Source organism: Tursiops truncatus, chromosome 2 (assembly GCF_011762595.2).
Source record: "Tursiops truncatus isolate mTurTru1 chromosome 2, mTurTru1.mat.Y, whole genome shotgun sequence".
Classification (NCBI taxonomy): Eukaryota; Metazoa; Chordata; class Mammalia; order Artiodactyla; family Delphinidae; genus Tursiops; species Tursiops truncatus.
In genome coordinates, this window is record NC_047035.1 from 10,679,184 (window position 1) to 10,702,789 (window position 23,606).

At 44.1% G+C, this 23,606-nt stretch overlaps 1 protein-coding gene across 2 annotated transcripts; it reads left to right on the forward strand.

The window, feature by feature from the left end:
• Window positions 1-17,390: 17,390 nt before the first annotated feature.
• Window positions 17,391-19,185, forward strand: LOC117311013 (interferon alpha-inducible protein 27-like protein 2). 2 transcript variants are annotated; one of them, XM_033850675.2, is made up of 4 exons: window positions 17,401-17,535; window positions 17,677-17,706; window positions 18,280-18,441; window positions 18,965-19,185. In XM_033850675.2, the coding sequence occupies exons 1-4, from the start codon at window positions 17,529-17,531 to the stop codon at window positions 19,165-19,167; spliced, it is 402 nt and encodes a 133-aa protein (XP_033706566.1). In that variant the 5' UTR covers window positions 17,401-17,528; the 3' UTR covers window positions 19,168-19,185. The 2 variants fall into 2 exon arrangements, with proteins under 2 accessions (XP_033706567.1, XP_033706566.1); XM_033850676.2 differs by lacking the exon at window positions 17,677-17,706 and having other exon boundaries at window positions 17,391-17,535.
• The last annotated feature ends 4,421 nt before the right edge of the window (window positions 19,186-23,606 follow it).

Below are 23,606 nucleotides of genomic sequence, written 5' to 3' on the forward strand. Positions count from 1 at the left end.
TGTCTGAGCTCAAGCAGAAAGACTGAATATGCCCTTCCCCAGCCTTTTTGTTCTATTCAAGCACCCAGCAGATTAGATGATGCCCACACGCATTGGTAAAGGTTCTTTACTCTGTCTACCAATTCAAATGCTCATCTCTCCCAGAGACACCTTCACAGACACCTCCAGAAAGTATTTCACCAGCTATCTGGGCATCCTTTAGCCCGGTCAAGTTGACACATAAAGTTAACCATCACACAGGGGCACCCAGGGGTTGCATTTAGGGGACCTTGCAGGTTTGGGGTACTTGCCTACTAGAGTGGGTTGGATGATGGCCCCCAAAAGATATGTCCATGTCCTAATACCTGGAATCTGCAAATGTGACCATATTTAGTAAAAAGGTCTTTGCAGATATGTTTGAGTTAAGGATCTCGAGATGAGATCATCCTAGGTTATCCACGAACTCCAATAACAACCCATCGTTTTCAAAGAGACAGGGGACTAAAACTCTGCACTTCCATTGCAGGGGGCCCAGGTTCAATCCCTGGTCTGGGAACTAAGATCCCGCATCCCTCAGGCACAACCAAAAATATAAATAAATAAAAATTAAAAAAAGAAAAAGAGACAGAAGAGGAGAAGACCATGTAAAGACAAAGCCAGAGATCAGAGTGTTGAAGCCACAAGCCAAACCTAGAGCCTCCAGAATCTGGAAGAGGCAAAGAAGATTCTCCCCTGGAGCCTGCCAACGCCTTGATTTCAGACTTTTGGTCTCAGAGACTGTAAGAGAATAAATCTCTTTTTAAAGCCATGCGATTTCTGCAATTTGTTATGGAAGCCCTCAGAAGCTAATATACCCCGTCACCCTGATTCACAGCACAGAATCATCTACTGAGGGAAGAGTTCCCCCAAAAATATATCCCTCAGAAAATAGTCCCTTCATACATGAGCAAGTGTAAAGTGTCTCATCCTGATACCACCTCATGCCTGTCAGAACGGCTATTATCCAAAAGACAAGAAAGGGGCTTCCCTGGTGGCGCAGTGGTTAAGAAACCGCTTGCCAATGCAGGAGACACTGGTTTCAGCCCTGGTCTGGGAAGATCCCACATACCACAGAGCAACTAAGCCCGTGCGCCACAACTACTGAGCCCGTGTGCTACAACTACTGAAGCCCGTGCGCCTGGAGCCTGTGCTCTGCAAAAAAGAGAAGCCACTGCAATGAGAAGGCCGTGCACTGCAATGAAGAGCAGTCCCCGCTCACCGCAACTAGAGCAAGCCCACGCACAGTAATGAAGACCCAGAACAGCCATAAATAAATTAATTTTTAAAAAAAGACAAGAAATAACAAACGTTGGTGAGGATGTGGAGAAAAGGGAACCCTCATACACTGTTGATGGGAATAATTCGTGCAGCCATTGTGGAAAAGTGTGAAAATTCTTCAAAAATTGAGACTAGAACCATATGATTCAGCTATCCCAATTCTGGGTATTCATCCAAATATGAAAATTCTAATTTGAAGAGATATATGTACTCCTATGTTCATTGCAGCATTATATCCAATAGCAAAGATATGGAAACAACCTAGGTGCCCATTAAGGGATGAATGGATAGAGAAGACATGGTGTGTATACACAACAGAATACTACTCGGCCATAAAAATGAATGAAGTCTTGCCATTTGCAGCAATGTGGATGGACCCTGGGGGCATTATGCTAAATGAAATAAGTCAGACAGAGAAAGACAAATACCGTATGAGTTCACTCATATGTGGACTATAGAAAAGCAACCAACCAACAAACGAGGTGAACAAACGAAATCAAATATAACCAGGTACAAAGATACAGAGACCAGAGGAGGAGGAGGGGAGGGTGAAATGGGAAAAGGGATTAGCTGGATGGTGTTGGACGGAAAATGCATTTTGGTAGTGAGCACGCTGTAAGGTACATAGAAGTAGAAACACAATGTTGTTCACATGAAACTTATATAACATTATAAATCAATGTCACTTTGGTAAGATGAATAAAGTGTCTCATCCTAAGGGGTGGCTTCTCGTTTACTTTGTACAACAGAGCACCATGGGACTCCTTCAATCAAAGCTAGTTTCAGATGCATGTAAAGATCACTTGGCAGAACTGGGAAAAAGGAGTTTCGTCATTTTTCCCAGGGAGGGTGGTCTCACTGTGCAAGTGCTAGACACGAAGCCTCGAGACTTTTAAAGCATCGCGGTAAGTGGTTATGTAGCGAGATTACAAACACTTGAAGGAGAGTTGTCCCAATGTTGTGCAAACGAGGACTCGTGGCTTGGGATTAATTTTCCAGTGACAGCATCTTTAATAGATGGAGAAAGTGGGAAAATGGGACATTACTGGATATTCAGGACCACCTGCATGGCATTGCACCTGCTCTTCAGGAAAAGGCTGTTGATAGAGGCTCCACTAACTCCACTTTGGGGATAAACAATGTTTGACATGTAGGAAATGTAAATAAATATTTGCTGAGTGAATAAATAAACCCCACATTGATACAGGCTCCATTAACCCCACTTTAGGGCCATGAGAGTTTATCCCACAGACCGGCAGGCACTCTGCCTAATTCTCTAGGCTGGCAAGGAACAGACCAAGGCAACCCTAAAATAAGTTAGCATCCTCCCATGCAGAAGAGTTGGAGGTGGGTCATTCCAGTGGGGGACGCAGGCCTGGCCCCACTGAGCATCAAAGGGAAAGACTAATGCTGGGGGAGGAAAGCCCTTCTCCAGAGGCCTGGGGCCCAGGTCTGGTGGCCTGTGGGCTGGATCTACCCAAGGCTGGGATGGCCAGGACGCGGTAGTTGTTCTAGATGCTGATGCTGTCTTAATGGAAGACTGTCCGGAGACTTCACTTGTCTTCAAAATTCAAAAGTTCTGGCCTTATTGGACCCCCCATCCCACAGGGTAGCATCTCAGATCTGACCCCTCCTTTGCACAGGACGGCAATTCTCTGAGTTGCCCAGTCCTCTCCAGCCTCTGTTGCCATTTATTATGGCATTTGGACTATAGTTTTTCTTGTATTAAGACACTTTCTCAGTACACGTGTCTATCAAAAGTGGGACAAAGAAAGATGCACTGGGAGAACCCTGTGTGTCAGTGAAATAGGAGAGAGGATTTATATTGTGAATTCGAGAAAGATTCCAAATTGTTTAAAATGCAAAGACTGGAACTTCCCTGGCCGCCCAGCGGTTAAGACTCCATGGCAACCTAAGTGTCCATCATCGGATGAATGGATAAAGAAGATGTGGCACATATATACAATGGAATATTACTCAGCCATAAAAAGAAACGAAATTGAGTTATTTGTAGTGAGGTGGATGGACCTAGAGTCTGTCATACAGAGTGAAGTAAGTTAGAAAGAGAAAGACAAATACCGTATGCTAACACATATATATGGAATTTAAGGGAAAAAAATCATGAAGAACCTAGGGGCAAGACGGGAATAAAGACACAGACCTACTAGAGAATGGACTTGAGTATATGGGGAGGGGGAAGGGTAAGCAGGGACAAAGTGAGAGAGTGACATGGACATATATACACTACCAAACGTAAAACAGATAGCTAGTGAGAAGCAGCTGCATAGCACAGGGATATCAGCTCGGTGCTTTGTGACCACCTAGAGGGGTGGGATAGGGAGGGTGGGAGGGAGGGAGACGCAAGAGGGAAGAGATATGGGAACATATGTATATGTATAACTGATTCACTTTGTTATAAAGCAGAAACTGACACACCATTGTAAAGCAATTATACTCCAATAAAGATGTTAAAAAAAAAGAAGATACAACTGATGGTAGCAGAAATAAAATTTAAAATGATTATACACCAAAAAACCCCTCAAAGAATCTACAAACAATTAAAATGAATATGTAAGTTGATCAGGGTTGCTGGATTATGAGGGCAATACATCGAAGTAAATTGTATTTATGTATTCTAGCAACAACCAATTGAAAAATAAAATTTGAAAAACAATACTACTTATAATAATATGAAAAAATTAAATCTCTAGAAATAAATCTAATAAAATATGTGAAAGACACTGAAAACTACAAAGCATTAATGAGATGGGTTAAAGAAGACCTAAGTAAATAAAGAAGAATATCATGTCAAAAGAAAAAAATAGACTCCATGCTTCCACTGCAGGGGGCGCAGGTTCGATCCCTGGTCAGGGGAGCTAAGATCCCGCATGACTCATGGTGTGGCCAAAAAATTAATAATAAAAATAAAATAAGATGCAAAGACCTGGGAGGGTCCATGATCCGTCTTGCCTACTGCAGGCCTCCCCTTCCCCCTCAGCCGCACAGTCCGCCTTGTCTACTGAGGGAGATCTGGGCAGAGTGAGTGGTCCCTCCTCCCAAGCAAGAGGAGACCAGACCCGGCCCACATTTCAGTTCTCAGTCTCATGGGAGAAGAGAGATGGAAACTCCTAAAAGAGAACGAATCAAATGGGCAAATACCTGAAGATGCCAAATGGCTGGTACCCAAGCCCAGCCTGTCTGAGCCCCCATTCTTCCTACAAATACATCCCAGTTGCTGCCAAGGACCCAGACCTGCGCCCTCCAGGAGGTGTTAGCCACCCACCCACACCCTACGATGCTTTTGCAATTTCAGAGTCTGGAATGGATCTCCCCAGGCTCTGAAATGAACACTAATGTCTGATTACATATTACCTTTAAAAAGGTAGTAGGATCATAACACGTACTTAAACCCCTCCAGTTGTTTCCTATGTAACTCAGAGCAAGAGTCAAAGTCCTTTCAAATGCCCAGAAGGCCCTGTGCCACCTCCACACATATATACACGCAGTCTCCCTCACCCCACGCTCCCTCCGCGACTCTGACCTCATCTCAGCCCTCACTCACTCCTCTCATCATACGTGCGTCCCTACTGTTCTTCAAACACCTCCTACCTCAGGACCTTTGCACTTACTGTCCTCGCTATGAGGGAGTTGAGAGCACGTTTTTCTTTTTGTTCATGGCTCTTTCCCCAGATTCTGTAGCGATATCTGATACATACAAATGGTCTATAATTATTTGCTGAATGAATAAACGGATGAGTGAATGAATGAGTAGCACTACAAGCCAGCACCAAGGCGGATGTGGTGGGACTTTAAGTAGCTTAAGACCTGAGACCATAAATAATAAGGCCTAGGAGCATCTCAGAACCCAAAAGCTGGATGCAGCCAGACCTCAGTGGGGTCTAGAGTTGAGAACACAGGGAGGGCTCTCTCCGTCCTCACTCTGGCTTCTTTCTGTACATTTGCTCCATTTCTCCTTACCAGTGGATCCGCTTTCTCTCCTACTCAGCCCACATGGAGATAGCAAAGAACAACTCTTTGAGCAGCTACCCCATGACTCCCATGTCCTTTATTATAGACCCAGCTACTCAGTTAGTGTCTCTGTATCACTTTCTTTCCAAATTTCCAGGGAAAGATCCCCAGTTGGTCCAGCTTTGCCAAGTGACCAGCCCTGGTCTTAACAATGTGGTCTGGGAAGTGAGTTCATGTTCACGAGCATGGACTCTGGGAGCCCACCCTGTGAATGGGGAAGAAACAACATTTAATGGCATGGGTGAGAGTTGGGGAGATGTCCAAAAAAGAAGGTACTGGAAAACCTCTTCCATTGAGAGATCTCTCCTCACCCCATACAAAAGTTTGCTCCAAGAAAGGGAATTAGCCTTGCAGCTTTTTCAGTCTGAGATTCATGACAAGTTTGCTCCAGCCCTCAAAACAAATCTCCGTCTCAACCCAGTTGGGTGCTGCACGTGTGGTACCCAGCCCACCTGCAACTGTGCTTCGGTTTGAGGTACCGCCACAAGAGGGCGCGCCAAGTCAGGAATCTAATTCTCCCAAAGACTGGTCCTCAGATCTCCACTGCAGTAGGCCCAACTAGGTTAGCTGTTGGTAGTCAGTCTGCAAGGCTGGCAGAGACTGTGAGAGGGTAGGATCCAGGATCTCAGAAATCTTGACCTGCCACCTGGCGCTGCCACATCTTCTGAAGCATGACACATCCCAGGCAAATTCACTCACTTTAATATGACTTGGATGATTGGCTCAAACCCAATAGAATTTTCAGAAGAGCAGTGGGAGGAAGCCTCAGTTAGAGGAAGCCCTAAGGACAAAATGACAGGCAGGCAAAATGGGGGCAAAGCTCCACACCCAAAAACATCAACAGGGGTTAGTAGTAGGAAACTGGAGACCTTTCATTTTTTTCCACTTTGCATACCATTACATTCTAAAAGTTCTAATGACCATGGACTGCTTGTATAATTCACTTGTTACTGTATGCTTTGGGTTCTTTTCACATGGGGCTATTCTAAATAAAGCTGTTTTGGATATTGTATACAAGTCTACAAGTGTGGACTTCGTTTGTCTTCAATTTCTCTTGAGTAAATACCTGGGAGAGGAATTAAGGGATTGCATTGAATCTATAGGTCAATTTGTAGAGTATTGACAACTTAAAATTCAGTCTTCCAACCCATGAATATGGTTTATCTTTCCATTTTTTAGGTCCCCTTTCATTTCTCTCAGCAATATTTTCTAGTTTCAATGTACATGTCTTGCACATATTTTGTTAATATATCCCTAACTGTTTTACAATTTTGACGCTATTGTGTCATTTTGAAGATCCTTTGATGCTACTGAAGTGTCATTTTTACTTTTCTTTTTAGTATTTATAAATACAATTGATTTTTGCAATATTTTAAGTTCACTTGTTGGTTCTAGTGTTTTTTGTGTGTGCGGATTTCTTAGGACTTGCTACATAAACAATCATGTTCTGCATGAAAAAGGTTTACTTCTTCCTTTTCAATCTTCATGCCTTTCTCCCCACTCCCCCTTTTCTTCATTGCACTGGCTAGGACGTCCAAGGGCAATACTGAATAGAAGTGGTGAAAGTGGACATCCTTTCCTCCTCCCAATGAGAAGGGGAATGCACCCAGTACAGCAGCATTAAGAATGATATTTGTTGCTGATTTTTTCATAGAAAACGTTTGTAAGATTGCAAAAGTTTCTTTTTATCTCTAAATTGCTTAGAATTTTTAATCAAAGCACCTATTGAGATGAGTATGATTATTTTTTTTCCTTTATTCTGTATATGTGGTAAATTCCTTGATTAATTTTCAAATGTTGAACTAACCTTATTTGCCGGGATAAACCTCACTAGGTCATGATACAGTCTCTCTTATATATTGGTAGATTTCATTTGCTAATATTTTGTTCAGGGTATTTTCATCTAATTTTTAAGAAATATTGGTCTGTAGTTTTCTATTTCTGAAATGCTTTTGTTAGATTTTGATATTGAGGCTATACTGATCTCAGGAAGTGAGTTAGAAATATTCTCTTTTCCATTTTCTGAAAGTGTTTGTGCAAAACTGGTAGCTTTTCTTCCTTTAAACATCTGATAGACTTCATCAGTGAAGCTATCTGGGCTGGGAGTTTTCTTTGTGGGAATAATTTCAGTTATGAATTAAATTAATTTACTGTATAGAGTTTTTCAGGTTTTCTATCTCTTCTTGGGTCCGCTTGTTAATTTCTCCGGGAATGTGTCCGTCTTATTTATATTGTCAGATTTATAGGCATAAAGTTGGTTTTAGTATTTCCTTCTTATCCTTTTAATGTCGTGATAACTATTCTTTCATTCTTGATGATCGCAGTTTTTGTTTCCTCTCCTTTTTTTCTTGATCAAGGAAAACGCTAGATAGAGTTTTAAAAAATGTTTTACTAAAAAAAAGTTGGGTTTGTGCATTTTTTTCCCACTGTTTGTTTTCTATTTCATCGGTTTCTGCTATATTTCTTTCCTTCCACTTACTCTGGATTTAATTTGCTGTTATTTTAAATCTTTTTTTTCTAATATGAACATTTAAAGCTGTACAAAAAATATTTCTATGTACTAATCAGTTGCATCCCACACATTTTAGTGTTTTATCTTCATTCAATTCAAAATATTTTCTAATTTTATTTGTGATTTTTTAAATCTGTTCCATAGATTACTTAGAATTGTGTTGCTCTTTTCCCATATATTTGAGAAATTTCTAGATATCTTATTGTTATTGATTAATAATTTAACACCTTCATGGTCAGATAATGTGCTCTGAAGGTTTTCATATTTATTTTATTCATTTATTTATTTGGTTGCACTGGGTCTTAGTTGCGGCAGGCGGGCTCCTTGGTTGCAAGACGTGGGCTCCTTAGTTGCAGCACATGGGCTCCTTAGTTGTGACATGTGAACTCTTAGTTGCAGCATGCATGTGGGATCTAGTTCCCTGACCAGGGATAGAAACTGGGCCCCCTGCATTGGGAGCTCAGAGTCTTAAACACTGCACCACCAGGGAAGTCCCAGTAGGTTTTCAGTCTTTTGAAATTTATTAATATTTGCTTTATGGCCCAGTATATGGTCTATCTTGGTGAATATTCTATATGCCTTTTTATATAGTCTGACAATCTCTGTTTTTTTACATGAAGTATTTATTTCATTGATATTTAAATAATTATCAGTATGGTTGGGTTTAAGACTACCACCTTGATTTAGTTTTCCATTTGTCCCATATATTCCTTTTCCCTTCACTCATCCTTCTCTGGCTTGCTTTGGATAAATTAAGTATTACTTAGGATGTCATTTTGTTATTCAATTAATTTTTAGCTAAGCCTCTGTATTGTGTCTAGGGTTTTTTCCAGAAACTAAAAATTTATTTTAGATATCTTTGTCCACAGCTCTTTGATGACTTTAAAGCAGGGGTTGGTTAACAGTCCAAATCCAGCTCACAACCTGTTTTTGTACAGATCATGAGATATAAATGGCTTTTATATTTTTAAAGTATTGTCTTAAAGAAGAAGAAGAATATGGGGCTTCCCTGGTGGCGCAGTGGTTGAGAGTCCGCCTGCCGATGCAGAGGACACGGGTTCGTGCCCCGGTCCGGGAAGATCCCACATGCCGCGGAGCGGCTGGGCCCGTGAGCCATGGTCGCTGAGCCTGCACATCCAGAGCCTGTGCTCTGCAACGGGAGAGGCCACAACAGTGAGAGGCCCGCGTACCACAAAAAAACAAAAAAAAGAAAAGAAGAAGAATATGCAACAGAGACCGTGTATAACCTAAAGTATATTCTCTCTGGCCCATTAAAGAATATTTGTGAACACCTACTTAAAAAAATATATATATATATAGTTGTTGTTGTTGCTGTTTATCCATTGACTTCTTGTTTTTCAGCACTAGCAAAGGCTTTTCACATCCTACATCTTAGCCAGAAACAGAACTCCTTTTATTGTGGTTGTAATTTGTATTTCCTGGATTTGGGATGATGCTGCACGTCTTCTCACATATTTGCTTATTTGAACAGCCTCATTTTGTGGATTCTTTTGAAGCATCTTGCATGTGTTTCTATTTGATTGTCTGCCTTTTTATTGGTTTGTAGGTGTCACTTATCTATTCTGGATATCAGTTATTTGTTATATGTGTGGCAAATATTTTCTCCCACTGTGTGACTTGACTTCTTATTCTTCCAGTGGTGCCTTTTGTTGAATAAAGACTTTTAATTTTAATGTATTCAAATTAATAACCTATCCTATATGGTTAAGTGCTTTTAGTGTTTGGTTTAAACTATAGTCTTTTTTTTTTCAATTTTATTTAATTTATTTTTTTATACAGCAGGTCCTTATTAGTCATCCATTTTATACACATCAGTGTATACATGTCAATCCCAATCCCCCAATTCATCCCACCTCCGCCCCCACCCCCCTGTGTTTTTCCTGCCTTGGTGTCCATACGTTTGTCCTCTATATCTGTGTCTCCATTTCTGCCCTGAAAACTGGTTCATCTGTACCATTTTTCTAGGTTCCACATATATGCGTTAATATACGATATTTGTTTTTCTCTTTCTGACTTCCTTCACTCTGTATGACAGTCTCTAGATCCATCCACATCCCTACAAATGACTCAATTTCGTTCCTTTTTATGTCTGAGTAATATCCCATTGTATATATGTACCACATCTTCTTTATCCATTCATCTGTCGATGGGCATTTAGGTTGCTTCCATGTCCTGGCTATTGTAAATAGTGCTGCAATGAACAATGGGGTCCATGTGTCTTTTTGAATTATGGTTTTCTCAGGGTATATGCCCAGTAGTGGGATCGCTGGATCATATGGTAATTCTATTTTTAGTTTTTTAAGGAACCTCCATACTGTTCTCCATAGTGGCTGTATCAATTTACATTCCCACCAACAGTGCAAGAGGGTTCCCTTTTCTCCGCACCCTCTCCAGCATTTGGTTAAACTATAGTCTTTTTAAACTACAGTCTTTATTTGCAAATTCCAGGAACTCAGAGAAGACCCAGTTGGCACTACTCAAAGGAGACTAAGAGGGTGACTGGTATACATTTGAGTTTTAGGTTATCCTTGAAAGCAGCTTTTGTAAACAGTAAGACTATTTGTGGCTTGGGTTTTTTAATTAATATTGAATTTATTAAAATAACAAAATTAAAAGCGAATATTCCTGTTTTTAAGGTTAATTAAAACCTTAATATTCTGTTTATGAATCTAAGAGGACCTTTACAACTTATTGATCAAATTCCCCTAAATATTTTATGTTGCCTATATACTAACATAACCAAGTTTCTTTCTAAGTTTGTGTATATTATGTAATCAATTTTCTTTTTAAACACTGCATTTGTCTCTAACAAGCATAGCTATCCCATGAACTTTGGTGAATCTTATAAATTTAATAAAATAAATTTTTACAATTTTGAACTTTAAGTTTTCCTTATAAAATTGGTTTAAAATAGAATAATTTTCATCGTTATAATCACAAGATTAAATCTCTTGCTGAAGCACACCATTAAAATTGGGATCATGGGCTTCCCTGGTGGCGCAGTGGTTGAGAGTCCGCCTGCCGATGCAGGGGACACGGGTTCGTGCCCCGGTCCGGGAAGATCCCACATGCCACCGAGCGGCTGGGCTCGTGAGCCATGGCTGCTGAGCCTGCGCGTCCGGAGCCTGTGCTCCGCAGCGGGAGAGGCCACAACAGTGAGAAGCCCACGTACTGCAAAAAAAAAAAAAAAAAAAAACTTGGGATCATAACTCTAAAATGGCACATATACCAAATTCTTATGCACAAGTTAAATGTTCAATATGCACTAATTATTCTTAAAATGAATGCCCAAAATATGAATAACATTGGTTGTATTTATTTTATTTTCTCTTTAAATAGTTATAAACATTCCAGGTTTTTTAAGCTACTGCCTAAGATGTTAGTTTTTAACTGGGATGGTACTGCCGCCTAGGGGACATTTTGGAAAATTGCTGGCATGTTTTTAATAGTCACAGTGATGGAGGGATGTTCTAGTATTTAGCCTACCCGGACCAAGGATGCCTGACATCTGAAATACACAGGACGGAAATGCACAACTAAAAGTTATCCTTTAAAAATTTCAAAGGTCCCTTCACATAAGCAAAAAACTCGTAAGTATCTAAGCCTAGAACTTCACCATGTTTTACCTGCAAGTATTTTTTGCATAATTTTAATACAGATTGAATTTTCTAGGAATTGCAATTATCTTGCAAATCGGGGAGACATTGTACTTTGATTTGTTCTGGACTTTACCGAGAGTTATTAACCACTTTAAAAAGTTGTATCATAGTAGCAATGTCACTTCTTGACATGGTACTTGAATCAGTCTGTATGTGCAGCTGTCACATGCATGGTGATTAGATATGGATCTATGAATGTATAGGTATCTGTCTTAAGCCCTTGCTTCAAAGTATCAGCTATAAAAAAAGTGTTAATAATTTTTAGTTGATTAATTATATTAACCTAAATCTAAACTTAAATGGATGCGAACAACTGATTCATTTTATCTTCTGGTATAATTGTGCTTGGTCACATACATATTGAAATATACACTTTTTAATTATAAATAGATTCCTTTTACTTCTCTTTCCTATTACTTTTTTGGCAATGTATTGTGTGTAGCTAGATGATGTTACCTATGAATTCCATTTCAGGACAGTAGAGATCATTACAAAGTATTTTTAAATGTTTACAAAAAATACATAGCACTGGTTTAACGATTCTGATACTGCTATGCTATACACTGGAACTGAACAATTAAGTAAGTGGATGACAGGTGGAGAGAGCAATGTTTTTCCCCATTGGAGTGGGAATTAAGATAAAGGAAGAGAGGTTAGAATGACCCATGAAGTGATGGATTAGACTTGGAGATATCAGTGTGAACTCATGTCTGACTCAACATCAGTACACATAGAAATATTTACGGATGTGTGTACATATATGGGTTAGTATACATACCTATATTTCTTTGACCTGCAGCTGAGAGGACGTAGAGGCAATGATACCCCAGCAGCAATGAGCACACCTAGCTTGCAGAAGTTGCTGTCTAATACCATGCTCCAATGAAAGAAACCAGGGCTCCAATTCTAGGACTGGGCCAAGGTCTATGCAAAATATTTCCTGGAGCATCTTATAGTGGCAGAAAGCAATGAAGTGCTACACACACACACACACACACACACACACACACACACACACACACACACACAATGGTGAGGGCATGTCAAAGAGACACAGAAGTCAACTGAGAGACACCCAGTGGCCAAAGCTGGAAAAACTTGAGCAACCAAATAATTAAGGCAGTATCGGATTATGCACCAAAGTATAAAATAAATATTAATGAGTCCATACTGATATAAACAAATGATGAAATTAATAAGTAGGGGAGAAGAGCCAAATCTCCTGGGCATAATTCCAAATAATTTATGAAGATATGCCATCCTCAAAGAGGTGAGGCGTCAACTCCCACTCCTGAGATGTCGGCTGCAGTGATTTCCTTCCTTAGAGGATGGTTTGGAAAGGAATGGGGGAAAGTAGCTTTATGGCGGAGACACCTGACAAACACTACCTCAGCCAGGTGATCAAACTCAACATTGTCAGTGGAAATAATCAAGAAGCAGTCTATAGTAGGAACAGAAAAGAGTTCTATTCAAGCCAAACGAAGGACTATAGTGCGGGAAATACAGATTCAAGAAGCACTTGAGTTGTGTTCTGCCGGACTACAAAATGGGGGAGGCCTATCTAGGCAAAAAGCACGACGTGACGTAAGCTGTTTGTCGAGAATTAGGATTGGGATGGACCTAGAGTCTGTCATACAGAGTGAAGTAAGTCAGAAAGAGAAAGACAAATACCGTATGCTAACACATATATATGGAATCTAAAAAAAAAAAAATGGTCATGAAGAACCTAGGGGCAAGACGGGAATAAAGACACAGACCTACTAGAGAATGGACTTGAGGATATGGGGAGGAGGAAGGGTAAGTTGGGACAAAGTGAGAGAGTGACATGGACATATATACACTACCAAACATAAAATAGATAGCTAGTGGGAAGCAGCCGCATAGCACAGGGAGATCAGCTCGGTGCTTTGTGACCACCTAGAAGGGTGGGATAGGGAGGGTGGGAGGGAGGGGGACACAGGAGGGAGGAGATATGAGAACATATGTATATATATGGCTGATTCACTTTGTTATAAAGCAGAAACTAACACACCATTGTAAAGCAATTATACTCCAATAAAGATGTTAAAAAAAGAAAGAATTATGATTGGAACTGGCAAGAAGTAAGGGTGTTTCTTAAGCAAGAATTGGTTGGGGTCCAACCAATTGCATAGTTACCAGGAGAGACCTTGAGACCACAAGGTGGCAGCTGTTAGCTGTTAGCAGATACTGTTTTGAGAATGACTAGTGGTGTCCTTGAGTTGGATACACTTCAGAAAATTCAAGTTCTCAGTGATGCAGGAATGTGTCTGGAACCACATCCACAATGGCCAGCCGGATCCATGTTGGATGCCTGAACCACAGTTCAACATCTTGTCAGAACAAAGACCGAACATGAAACATGACAGGGGTGCATTCCTTCAAGGTTTCAAAAGAGACAGTCTAGCACGTGCACATGACCTTGGTGTCTAGTTGGGGGAATCTCATCTTCAAAGGAGTACTAGCATTGATGTCATGGGAAGGGGGTAGGCATCCATCCATATCTTCAAGGTGGACATTCTAAACAATCGGGTATAACTGCATTCTTTTTGTTGTGGTGGTTAAGGCAGATGTACAATGGATATTTGACAGGCCGTCCTAGTTATCATCATAAAGTTCAAGCCAAATCACATATAAGCCAAAATGACTTCCCCATACCTCAATATGTGAAAATGTCTCCCATCAACATCAACAGTTATAAGTCAAGCATGTACCTTTGATATGCTGCGATGAGAATCGCAATTTACCTCTGTGACCTTCCTCCCCAAAACTCATAACTCAACTAATCATGAGAGGGAAAATTCAGACAAATCCCAGTGAGGTAACATTCTCCAAGATACCTGACCAGTACTCCTCAAAATTATTAAGGTCATCAAAACAAAGGAAAGCATGAGAAATTGTCACAGCCAAGAAGAACCTAAGTAGACATGAAGACTAAATGTCATGTGTTATCCTGGATAGGATCCTGGAACAGAAGGACATTAGGTTAAAAATAAGGAAATCTGAATAAAGTATGACTTTGATAATAACATGCCAACATTGGTTCATTAATTGTAGCAAATGTACCCTATAATATAAGATGTTAATAATAGGGGAACTTGGGTGCAGGGTATATTTGAACTCTCTGTACTATCTTTGCAATTTTTCCTTAAATCTAAAATCTTCTTTAAAAATAAAGTTTAGGGCTTCCCTGGTGGCGCAGTGGTTGAGAGTCCGCCTGCCGATGCAGGGGACACGGGTTCGTGCCCCGGTCCGGGAGGATCCCACATGCGGCGGAGTGGCTGGGCCCGTGAGCCATGACCGCTGAGCCTGTGCGTCCGGAGCCTGTGCTCCGCAACGGGAGGGGCCACAACAGTGAGAGGCCCGCATACCGCAAAAAAAAAAAAAAAAAATTAAAAAATAAAGTTTATTTAAAAATATGTAATCCTTGTACAAAGACAACTACAAAACCTTACACAAGGATATGGAAAAAGAATAAGTAGAAAGACTTATCATATACCTTGATAAAAAATCACTTTTGCAAAAATGTTTCTCCCGGAATATTTATTCAAAAATTTAGCTCAATTTCAATCAAAACAGCAAAAAAAATTTTTTTGAAATTAAAAAAATTTCATCTGAAGAACTAATAGGAAGGAAGAGCCAGAAGATTTTTTTAAACCTAAATGAAAATGAACACAGATATTAAATATTAATTATTATTATATATTATATTATATTATTTATTATATTATATTATAACATAATATAATTATATTATGTTATAATATATATAATATTATATATAATATTAATATTAAATTTATAAACATTAAAAGTGTGATCTTGTTGCCAGAAAAGATAGCTCATTGGAACAGAATACAATATTCCAAAACAGGTATACTGGCATATATACAAGTATATGAATATTGAATATAAGGTTGGAATTTCAAATCAAAGAGGAAATAGAAGATGATTTAATGAATAGTGTTGGAATTTAATAAATGGTGTTTATATCTGAGCTGGTTGTCTAAGACATACATAGATATGTAAAGTACCCTATATGTACCAAACTAGATTCCACATGGATTAAATAATTAATTTTAAAAAGTGAAAAAAAAAAACCCAAAATACAGGTGATGATGTATCTGATAGCTAGCAGAAATAGCCTTTTTAGGCACACAAAGGAAAAAATAATAAAGTAAAATGTTGGCACATTTGCATAAATATTAAAAACTTTTCTGTGTTAAAAAAAAGTCCCCCTACCCCCTCAAAAAAAAAAGTGATGAACTGGAAACAAAACTTTGCAATGTCTATGAGAAAGGATTAAAATAGTTAAATATAAATAAATTCCTATATATCTGTAAGGAAAAAAAGTAACACTGCAACGGAAGAAAGGTCCAAGAATACTAGAAGATAATTCACAAAATAAGACTGCATAAGCCTAAGTAACTTAAAAATGGTTTAGCCTGATTAGAAGTAAAAAAGAAATGTAAATTAAAGTGTCATCATCTTTCACCTTCCATCAGCAAAGGTCTTTTTTATTTTAATGACAAAGCTAACTGTTGGTTAGGAGTAGAGAAAAATAGATCCTCTCTCATACTTTTGGGGGGAGTGTAAACTGATGCAATATTTTTGGAGGACAACCTAACAATGAAGTATCAAGTGGCATAAGACTTGTACAGTTTCTGACCCAGCAATTCTTCCTCTAGGACTATATTATCAGAAAATACTTGTGAACCGTGATGTAAGCACTTCAAGCCAGGATAACTTATAGAGGAAAAATAAGAATTTAAACCCTTAAAAAGGGGGTCCTCCCTGGTGGTCCAGAGGTTAAGACCTGGCACTTCCAATGCAGGGGGCACCAGCTGGATCCCTGGTAGGGGAACTAAGATCCCACATGCTGCGCTGCGAAGCCAAAACAAAAAGGCTGGGGGTGGGGGGAGGCGCGGACTGATACATTGAACTATAGTTTATCCCCAGGACAGAATGTTTGATGACAAGCAAAAATCGTGTTGAAATTATACAAAAAGGCAAATGTTTAGGGACGGAAAACTGATCATAGGCCGCTACGGCCGGAGCTCAGGGAGGGGTTGATGAGGAAGGAGCATGAGAGAATTGGGGGATGGGGGAGATGGGTGATGAAAACGTTGTGTATCTGAGCCGGTGTTTCACGACTGTGAAAGTTTGTCCAAACGCATAGAAAAGTACACTCAAAAGTTGAGCTTTGGGACTTCCGTGGCGGTCCCATGGTTAAGACTCCACCCTTCCATTGCAGGGCGTATGGGCTCCATCCCTGGTCCAGGGAAAGCAGGGCGGCCAAAAAACAGTTGAGTTTTTCTCTGTGTAAATTATACCTCAATAAATTTAACTTAAAAAAATTCTGTTGAAGGATATTAAACAGCCTGGGGAAACAAAAACGGCCGATTAAATAAAATGAGTAATTTACAAAGTAGTGTGCAAGTGTGATTGGAACTTGGAGGTGAGGTTACACATTCAGAGAGTGACGGAGATGGGGCGGTCCTAGCGAAATAGCCTGGAAATGCACCAAAATCTACGACTGTCTCCCTCCGGAAGTGAAATTAAATTTTCTTCTTACGTTCTGTTTTTTGTTTTGTTTTGTTTTGTGGCGAACAACTCTTCTGTCATCAGGGGGCAAAATGTTACAACTTGGAACCCCGGTCCGCTTGCAACGGCTTCCAGGTGCTTTAGGGCTCTTTTCCTTTCGGTGGAGCCACCAAACAAGAGAGAACCACCCGGGGGGAGCCAGCAGAGGCGGCGCCGGGAGGAGAAGGACTAGGGAGATGAAGGCGGGAGGCGGGTAAGACCGGCGAGTAGCGGTGGGAAGCGGGATGGGGGGCGGGCGAGCAGGCGCGCAGAATGTGCGTTCTTGCGTTTTGCTGGGGTCGAGATGCTGCGAGACGCCGGTCGCGTCCCTAGTGGTTCTCCAGGAAATAACAGCATCTCGTGGAGCTTAGTCATTTCCTGAGCTCAGCTGCTGCGAGGAGGGCGTCACCATGATAAGTAAGTTTCTCTTCCCCATCAGGCTGGTGGCCTGGGCAGGGGGCGGGCCTCCCAGACCCCAACCCACGGAGGGCCAGAGGACTCGCTTCTTTCCCTCACTCCCTCAATCAACTCTCTCTCTCTCTCTCTCTCTCTCTCAAGAACGGGCAGCTGCTGCTGCGATAGGAGGAGGTGACTTTCCTGGATCCCCACATCGCCAGGCCTTCAGCTGGCCTGGGTCCCAGGGTGGGAGGGAGGCCTTAGAGAGGTGGCGCTGCCGGGCGTGTGAGAGCTGGTCCGTCAGCCCCCCTCCGCTCCGGGAGCCACGCGGGTGAATCTTAGGGGCCGAGAGCCGTACTCGCTCGGAAAAGGTCACCGCGATCCCCGACGTAGCTGCAACTCTAGTCCTTATATGTAATGAGCATGTAGAGAAGATTTCATTTGAAACGGGGTTTGCTGCTAAAAACAGCAGTGGTTTATTGGTTTATTTCACCTCTACATTTACACAGACACAAACCTGAAGCCCAGGGTGGGGTAGTGACTTCCCCGTAGTCACCCAGCAAGTTAGAGACCCAACCAGGGGCCTACTCTAACCTACCGTCCCAAGCTGGCTCCACAGCCCCATCTTCTTTACCTTGGGACCCCTCTCCAAGCGGCTGCCTCCCGTCTGCTCCCAGCAGACAGTCCCCAGAAACTGTCAAGGAATTCCTAAGGGAGTCCACTCCCCTGAGCCCACGCCCCGACCCAGCTCCTCTCCCCCTACAGCCCTGGCCGTGGGGGCTGTGCCCGTGGTGCTGGGCGCCATGGGCTTCACCGGGGCAGGAATCGCAGCTTCCTCCTTAGCGGCCAAGATGATGTCAGCGGCCGCCATTGCCAATGGGGGCGGAGTTGCCGCCGGCAGCCTGGTGGCCACTCTCCAGTCCGTGGGTAAGTGTCTGGGCGGGAGGAAGCGGGGAGGGTGTGACACAGCAGCACAGGATTCAGCCCAGCGGCTAAGCCGGAGGGAGGGCCTGTCTGCTTCCTCCAGTTTCGTGGGCATCAATGTCCCTGGTCCTTTGCCTCTGCCGCAGTGTCCTCCCTGAGTCCTGGGTGAGGTTTGGGGTCAGGAGGGAAGCGGAGCGGTGAGGGTGTTCTGGAAAAGAGAAGGAGGGAAGGAGCCCAGGATATGTGATAGCTGGGCTCTGGGTCTAGCCCTACCCAAATCTGACACCTGGGTGGCCTAAGCAGGTCCCCTCCCCTCTCTAGGCCTCAGTGGGACCTGTAGCTCTTGGGGTCTGTGGCTGACTCTCCCTCTGTCTCTCACTTCCCATGAATTCACCCCCTCCCTCTGTCCAAAGCAGAGCCCTGGGGCATTCAGGACCCAGGGGAGGCATCCAGGTGGGATCTCTGGGCCTCAGGCCTCCTGAGGGGCCCCAGCACCCTTCCTGTGCTCACCCTCTGTCTCCCACAGGGGCAGCTGGACTCTCCACATCATCCAACATCCTCCTGGGCTCCGTCGGATCAGCTTTTGGGGCTTTGCTTGGAGGTGCAAAAGCGGCACCTTCTTCCTCTCCTCCAGGTGGACCCAGAGCTGAAGGGGACCAGCCAGGAGAAAACGTACCCCAAGTCGAACCTCCAAAACTCCCACTCGATTCCGAGAAGCATGAGAAATAAAGATCATCTGCAGATGCACCTGCCTGTCTTTGTTCCTTGCAGCCCTGGGGGGTTGTGAGTTGTGAATTGGAAGTTTGGAGTTCTCCCCATCCTCCCAACCTGCCTTGTGGTAGAGGGGCAGAGGGGGGTGGCAGGCTGATCGAACACAGACTCACTTGGCAAGAGGCTCCGGTTGGTCCCCATCCTACAGGGGATGGGCTGTATAACCCAGGGCCATTTGTGCACCATCGGTGGGTCTCAGTTTACCCCTCACTCAATGATGGGGTCGACAAAGCTTCCTAGGGAGGCAGAGGTGAGGGGTAGCCAGGATGCATATCGAGCCACTGACCCCAGAGCCCTCTGCCCTTGCTCATTAATGGGCACCAGACATCCAGAGGTGAGCAGGACCCTATACAAAGTGCTGTGGGGAGGCTGACATGCAGACCACCAGGGCAAGGACAGGACAGTGTGCCAGTGTTACAGTGGGGCTCTGGGCACCTCGAGAGGAGGAGATGGAATCAGGAATGGTCACTACGCTGTGTCTGGAAAATCGAAAGGCAACTGGCATTCACCAGTTCCTTTGCGGCCGACAGGCGTTCCTGGTGTCCCCTAAGACTCCATTCACCTTCAGAGTGAGGTCTCACTTCCTTCCAGAGTGGCCTCATTTTCTGGAGCCTTTCTAAAGGATGAGATATCAGTTCTACCACTTCTGCTTACACCCCCAATAGATAGTCTTGAGGAGGCGTCCAGCGTGCAGGCGCTGCATTCTGTGGGCCACTCGCCGACCTATCAAGAAGGAAGAGCTGCTTAGGATACAGGAAGCTGGAGAGAGCGTTACTCCCACCCGACAATAAGAAAAAGCCGGAAAACCTACAAAAGTGTAACTTTCCTTGAACCCCTAAGAGAGCTGAAGAGGCAGGGCCACCAGATGGCCTGAATTCTCAGGGAAGTCAGGTGCCTCCAAGGAGAGCACTGAGCCACCTGGGGCAGAGCACAGGAGGGAGGTGCAGCCAGAGCAGGCAGTGCAAGTTCAGCTAAAAACCTTAACTGATCGCTCAAGGGCAAGGATGGGCTACCATGAGCGCAGGGAACTCTGGGAGCTACAGTCACAAGGATGGATGCTTCAGGCCAACCTTAAGGTTTTTCTCCAAGGACCCTCTGGTTGCTCCCGAGGAAGACTGGAGTCAGGAGAAACTTCCTTCACTGAGGCAAGACTGGCAGAGGGGAGCTGCAGCCCTACCCCCTAGGGAACAGAAGCCTCATGCTGCTGGGGGAAGGGCAGTAAACTCTGCAGCCTGCAGAGCACAGGTGAAGGTCAGTGTAGATGGGAAAGAAAAAGGGAAAAAAACCTCTACCTCTGAATTTGGGGTGTTAAACTTTCCGGGGCTCACACAGTAAGGATCAGTCCACTACTAGGGAAGCAGGGGGAGGGGAACGCTTCTGAGAAAATCCCGCCCCCAGGCCCAGGCCTACAGCGCCTGCGCAGACTGAGGCTGGGTGGGACCACAGAGAACCCTTTTGCCCTTGCCGCCAGGCTAGCTAGTGACAAGCAACAGATGTTTACACTGCGGGTGGAGCAGGCGTGCAGAGACCCTCTCCAAGATGCACAGACCAAACGGAAGCCTTTAGCCAAGGGTTGAGCAGACACTGAGAAAAATCAGCCTCCACCGCAAGCCCAGGGAACCCTAATTGGAAGCTGGTGGATCACAGACAGCAGCCATAGCAACAGCAAAGTCCAAACCCAGATGAACTCCTGATAAGATCGACCTCCCATGTGCAGGTCCTGGATAAATACTGTTCACCTCTGTCTCTACTGAACTTGGGCAACAGACACTGTCGGAGCCTAGCCCGTGTCCCCCGGGCATGTGTCTCCCAGTGTCCGCCTGCTGTTCCCACTGCCAGGCCCCACCCCTGAGGCCTACAAGGCTGGCTGGAGGTGTCAGGTGTTGGTCCCCCCCAGAATAGCCCTCAGCCAGTGATGGATTTTAGTTGGGGGATAAACCACCCCAGAGGTCTGCAGCAGGAGTCAGCCTCAGTTGCCCCCAGTGCAAACTTACTAATGGGCCATTTCTCAGCTGCCTGTCTTTCCCTGTCACCCCCCATTTCCCTGTTGGTGCTCTCTGGGGTCACCTCCCAAATTAACTACTTGCACTCAAATCCTTGTCTTGGGGTCTCAGCCTAAGACAGCTTCCTGCCTTCTGCTCAGGCCCCACTCAGGAGCCCAGGGGTCTGACCCCAGACAGCCACAGTGCTCTCAGATTACTCCTGAAACCCGCCTATTTTCAGCCTTCACCCATCTCCTTCCATCAGGATGAGGCACACACAGGAGGCTCCACAGTCTGTCTCATGGTGACCCACCAGGTCAGGACCCCAGACGGGCCCAGATCTGTTGGAATCCCAGCAGGGAACACAGCTCAGCTTTGGGGCTGGTCCCCAACTGGCCTACCCTACACAAAGCCACAAGCCAAGGGCCTTGAGGGAGATCACTCAAACCAGTGGACAATCCCTAAGTCTCTGCAATTTGTCAGGGAAAGCCTGGCACAATTTCAGTTTGAAAAATGTTCCTTCTTAGTTTCCTTTTCTGCTGGAAAATCCCTGTTACCAAAGACACTGATGCCAAAAAATATTGACTCTCTGTGCAGGACGCTGAAAAGAAATACGGAGACAGAGTTTTGGAGGAATGAGGAAAATGGCTTTAATCGTTGCCTGGCAAAGGGGGTAACATAACAGGCTAGCACCTCAAGAACTGTGCCCCCTTCCCTGGGGAATAGGGAAAGGTTATATAGCCCAGGGCTCGTGGTCTGGGGTAGGTGATAAGGCTCAAAGTAATGAAGGTCTTTCATTCCTTTTCTTCTGCAAATTCATGGCCAAAGCTGGTGTCAGCTCAGCAGCCAGGTCTGGTGTCCCTGAAGTTATCGGCCCCGACCTTCTTTCTTTCTTTTTCCTTTAAATTTATTTATTTATGGCTGTGTTGGGTCTTTGTTGCTGCACGTGGGCTTTCTTTAGTTGTGGTGAGCGGGGGCTACTCTTTGTTGCAGTGTGCTGGCTTCTCATTGCTGTGGCTTCTCTTGTTGCAGAGCATGGGCTCTAGGCCCGCGGGCTTCAGTAGTTGTGGCATGTGGGCTCAGTAGTTGTGGCTCACGGGCTCTAGCGTGCAGGCTCAGTAGCCGTGGTGCACGGGCTTAGTTGCTCTGCAGCATGTGGGATCTTCCCGGACCAGGGCTCTAACCCATGTCCCCTGCATTGGCAGGAGAATTCTTAACCACTGCGCCACCAGGGAAGCCCCATGACCTTCTTTCTGATATGAAGAGTGCTTTGAGGGAGTGTAGGGGGAGAAGAAATGCCACGTGCAAAGCGTAATTCGTATGGAGTCAGAGAGTAATCAGCCTTGTGAAGGACACGTGTAGCTACAAGTGTGTGTTAGTAGTAACAGCTAAAGAATAACCAAGATTGCTTAACTCTTTCAGGCCTGTTTATGCTGTTTCCCAAGCCTGTTCACTGTTTCCTTATTTTCCTTGGCAGAAAAGCCTCTTTTCTATTTCTGCTGCAACAACATTCGAGAGAGTCTGTCCATGGCTGGCTGGACAAGAGTTGTAATTGTTGAGCTACTCTATCCCCCACGCCAAATCTCATCAATTTGAAATTGATTCATTATGAAAATTATTTTATCTTCCTGAACACAGGCCGACTGCTTGAGAAGGCAGCTGGGACAGAGCGGGTGGGCAGCAAGCCAGGTAAAGACTCCAAACCTCCTGGAAATAACCCGCAAAGTAAATGCGAGTTATGGAAAGATGCCCGTCTTCAATAGCAGCAGGAGTTAGGGGCTTTGGATCATCTCTTACAGGTGCTTTCAACAACGTCTATGAAAACAGGGGCAGCAGTGTTGCCTGTCTTGAAATAGTGTGCGGATTTTATGTGGTGAGTCACGGGCAGTGTCTTAACCAGAGTAAATATATTTTTAATGTTATTTACTTTGATCCTCTTGTCCCAGGGCGTTCAGAATTGCTCTGTGGGTATTTAGGTTGCCCCAAAGTTGTCCCGGAAGTTGCTGTGGGGACTCAGGAGGACAGACGGTGGGGCTCCTGGGAAACAGAAGCCCTTTCCTCCCTCCCCCAGCCCAGGTGCCATGGATGTCCTGACACCTTGGTCTGCATCCCTTCTGGGCCCGCTGCACTCCCCCCACCTCTGTTTTCCAGCCTCAGACCAGCCATGCGGCCCCCTTGGTCCCTCGAGTCTTTCAGGGGGTGGGTAAGCCAGTGGTGAAGCTGCACTTCTGTCAGAGGGTGAGTGCCCCAGGGCCGAGGGTGAAAGGTGGGAGAGCGCCAGAGACGCGGGGGGTTAGTCTGCTTCCCATTTATGTCTGAGGTCGTCACAGATGTCCTATGACAGGCTCTGCTGCAGGAGCGGCTCTTGTCAACTTCGGGACCGTGTGTGGTCTGGATGGAACTTTCATTGGGCCT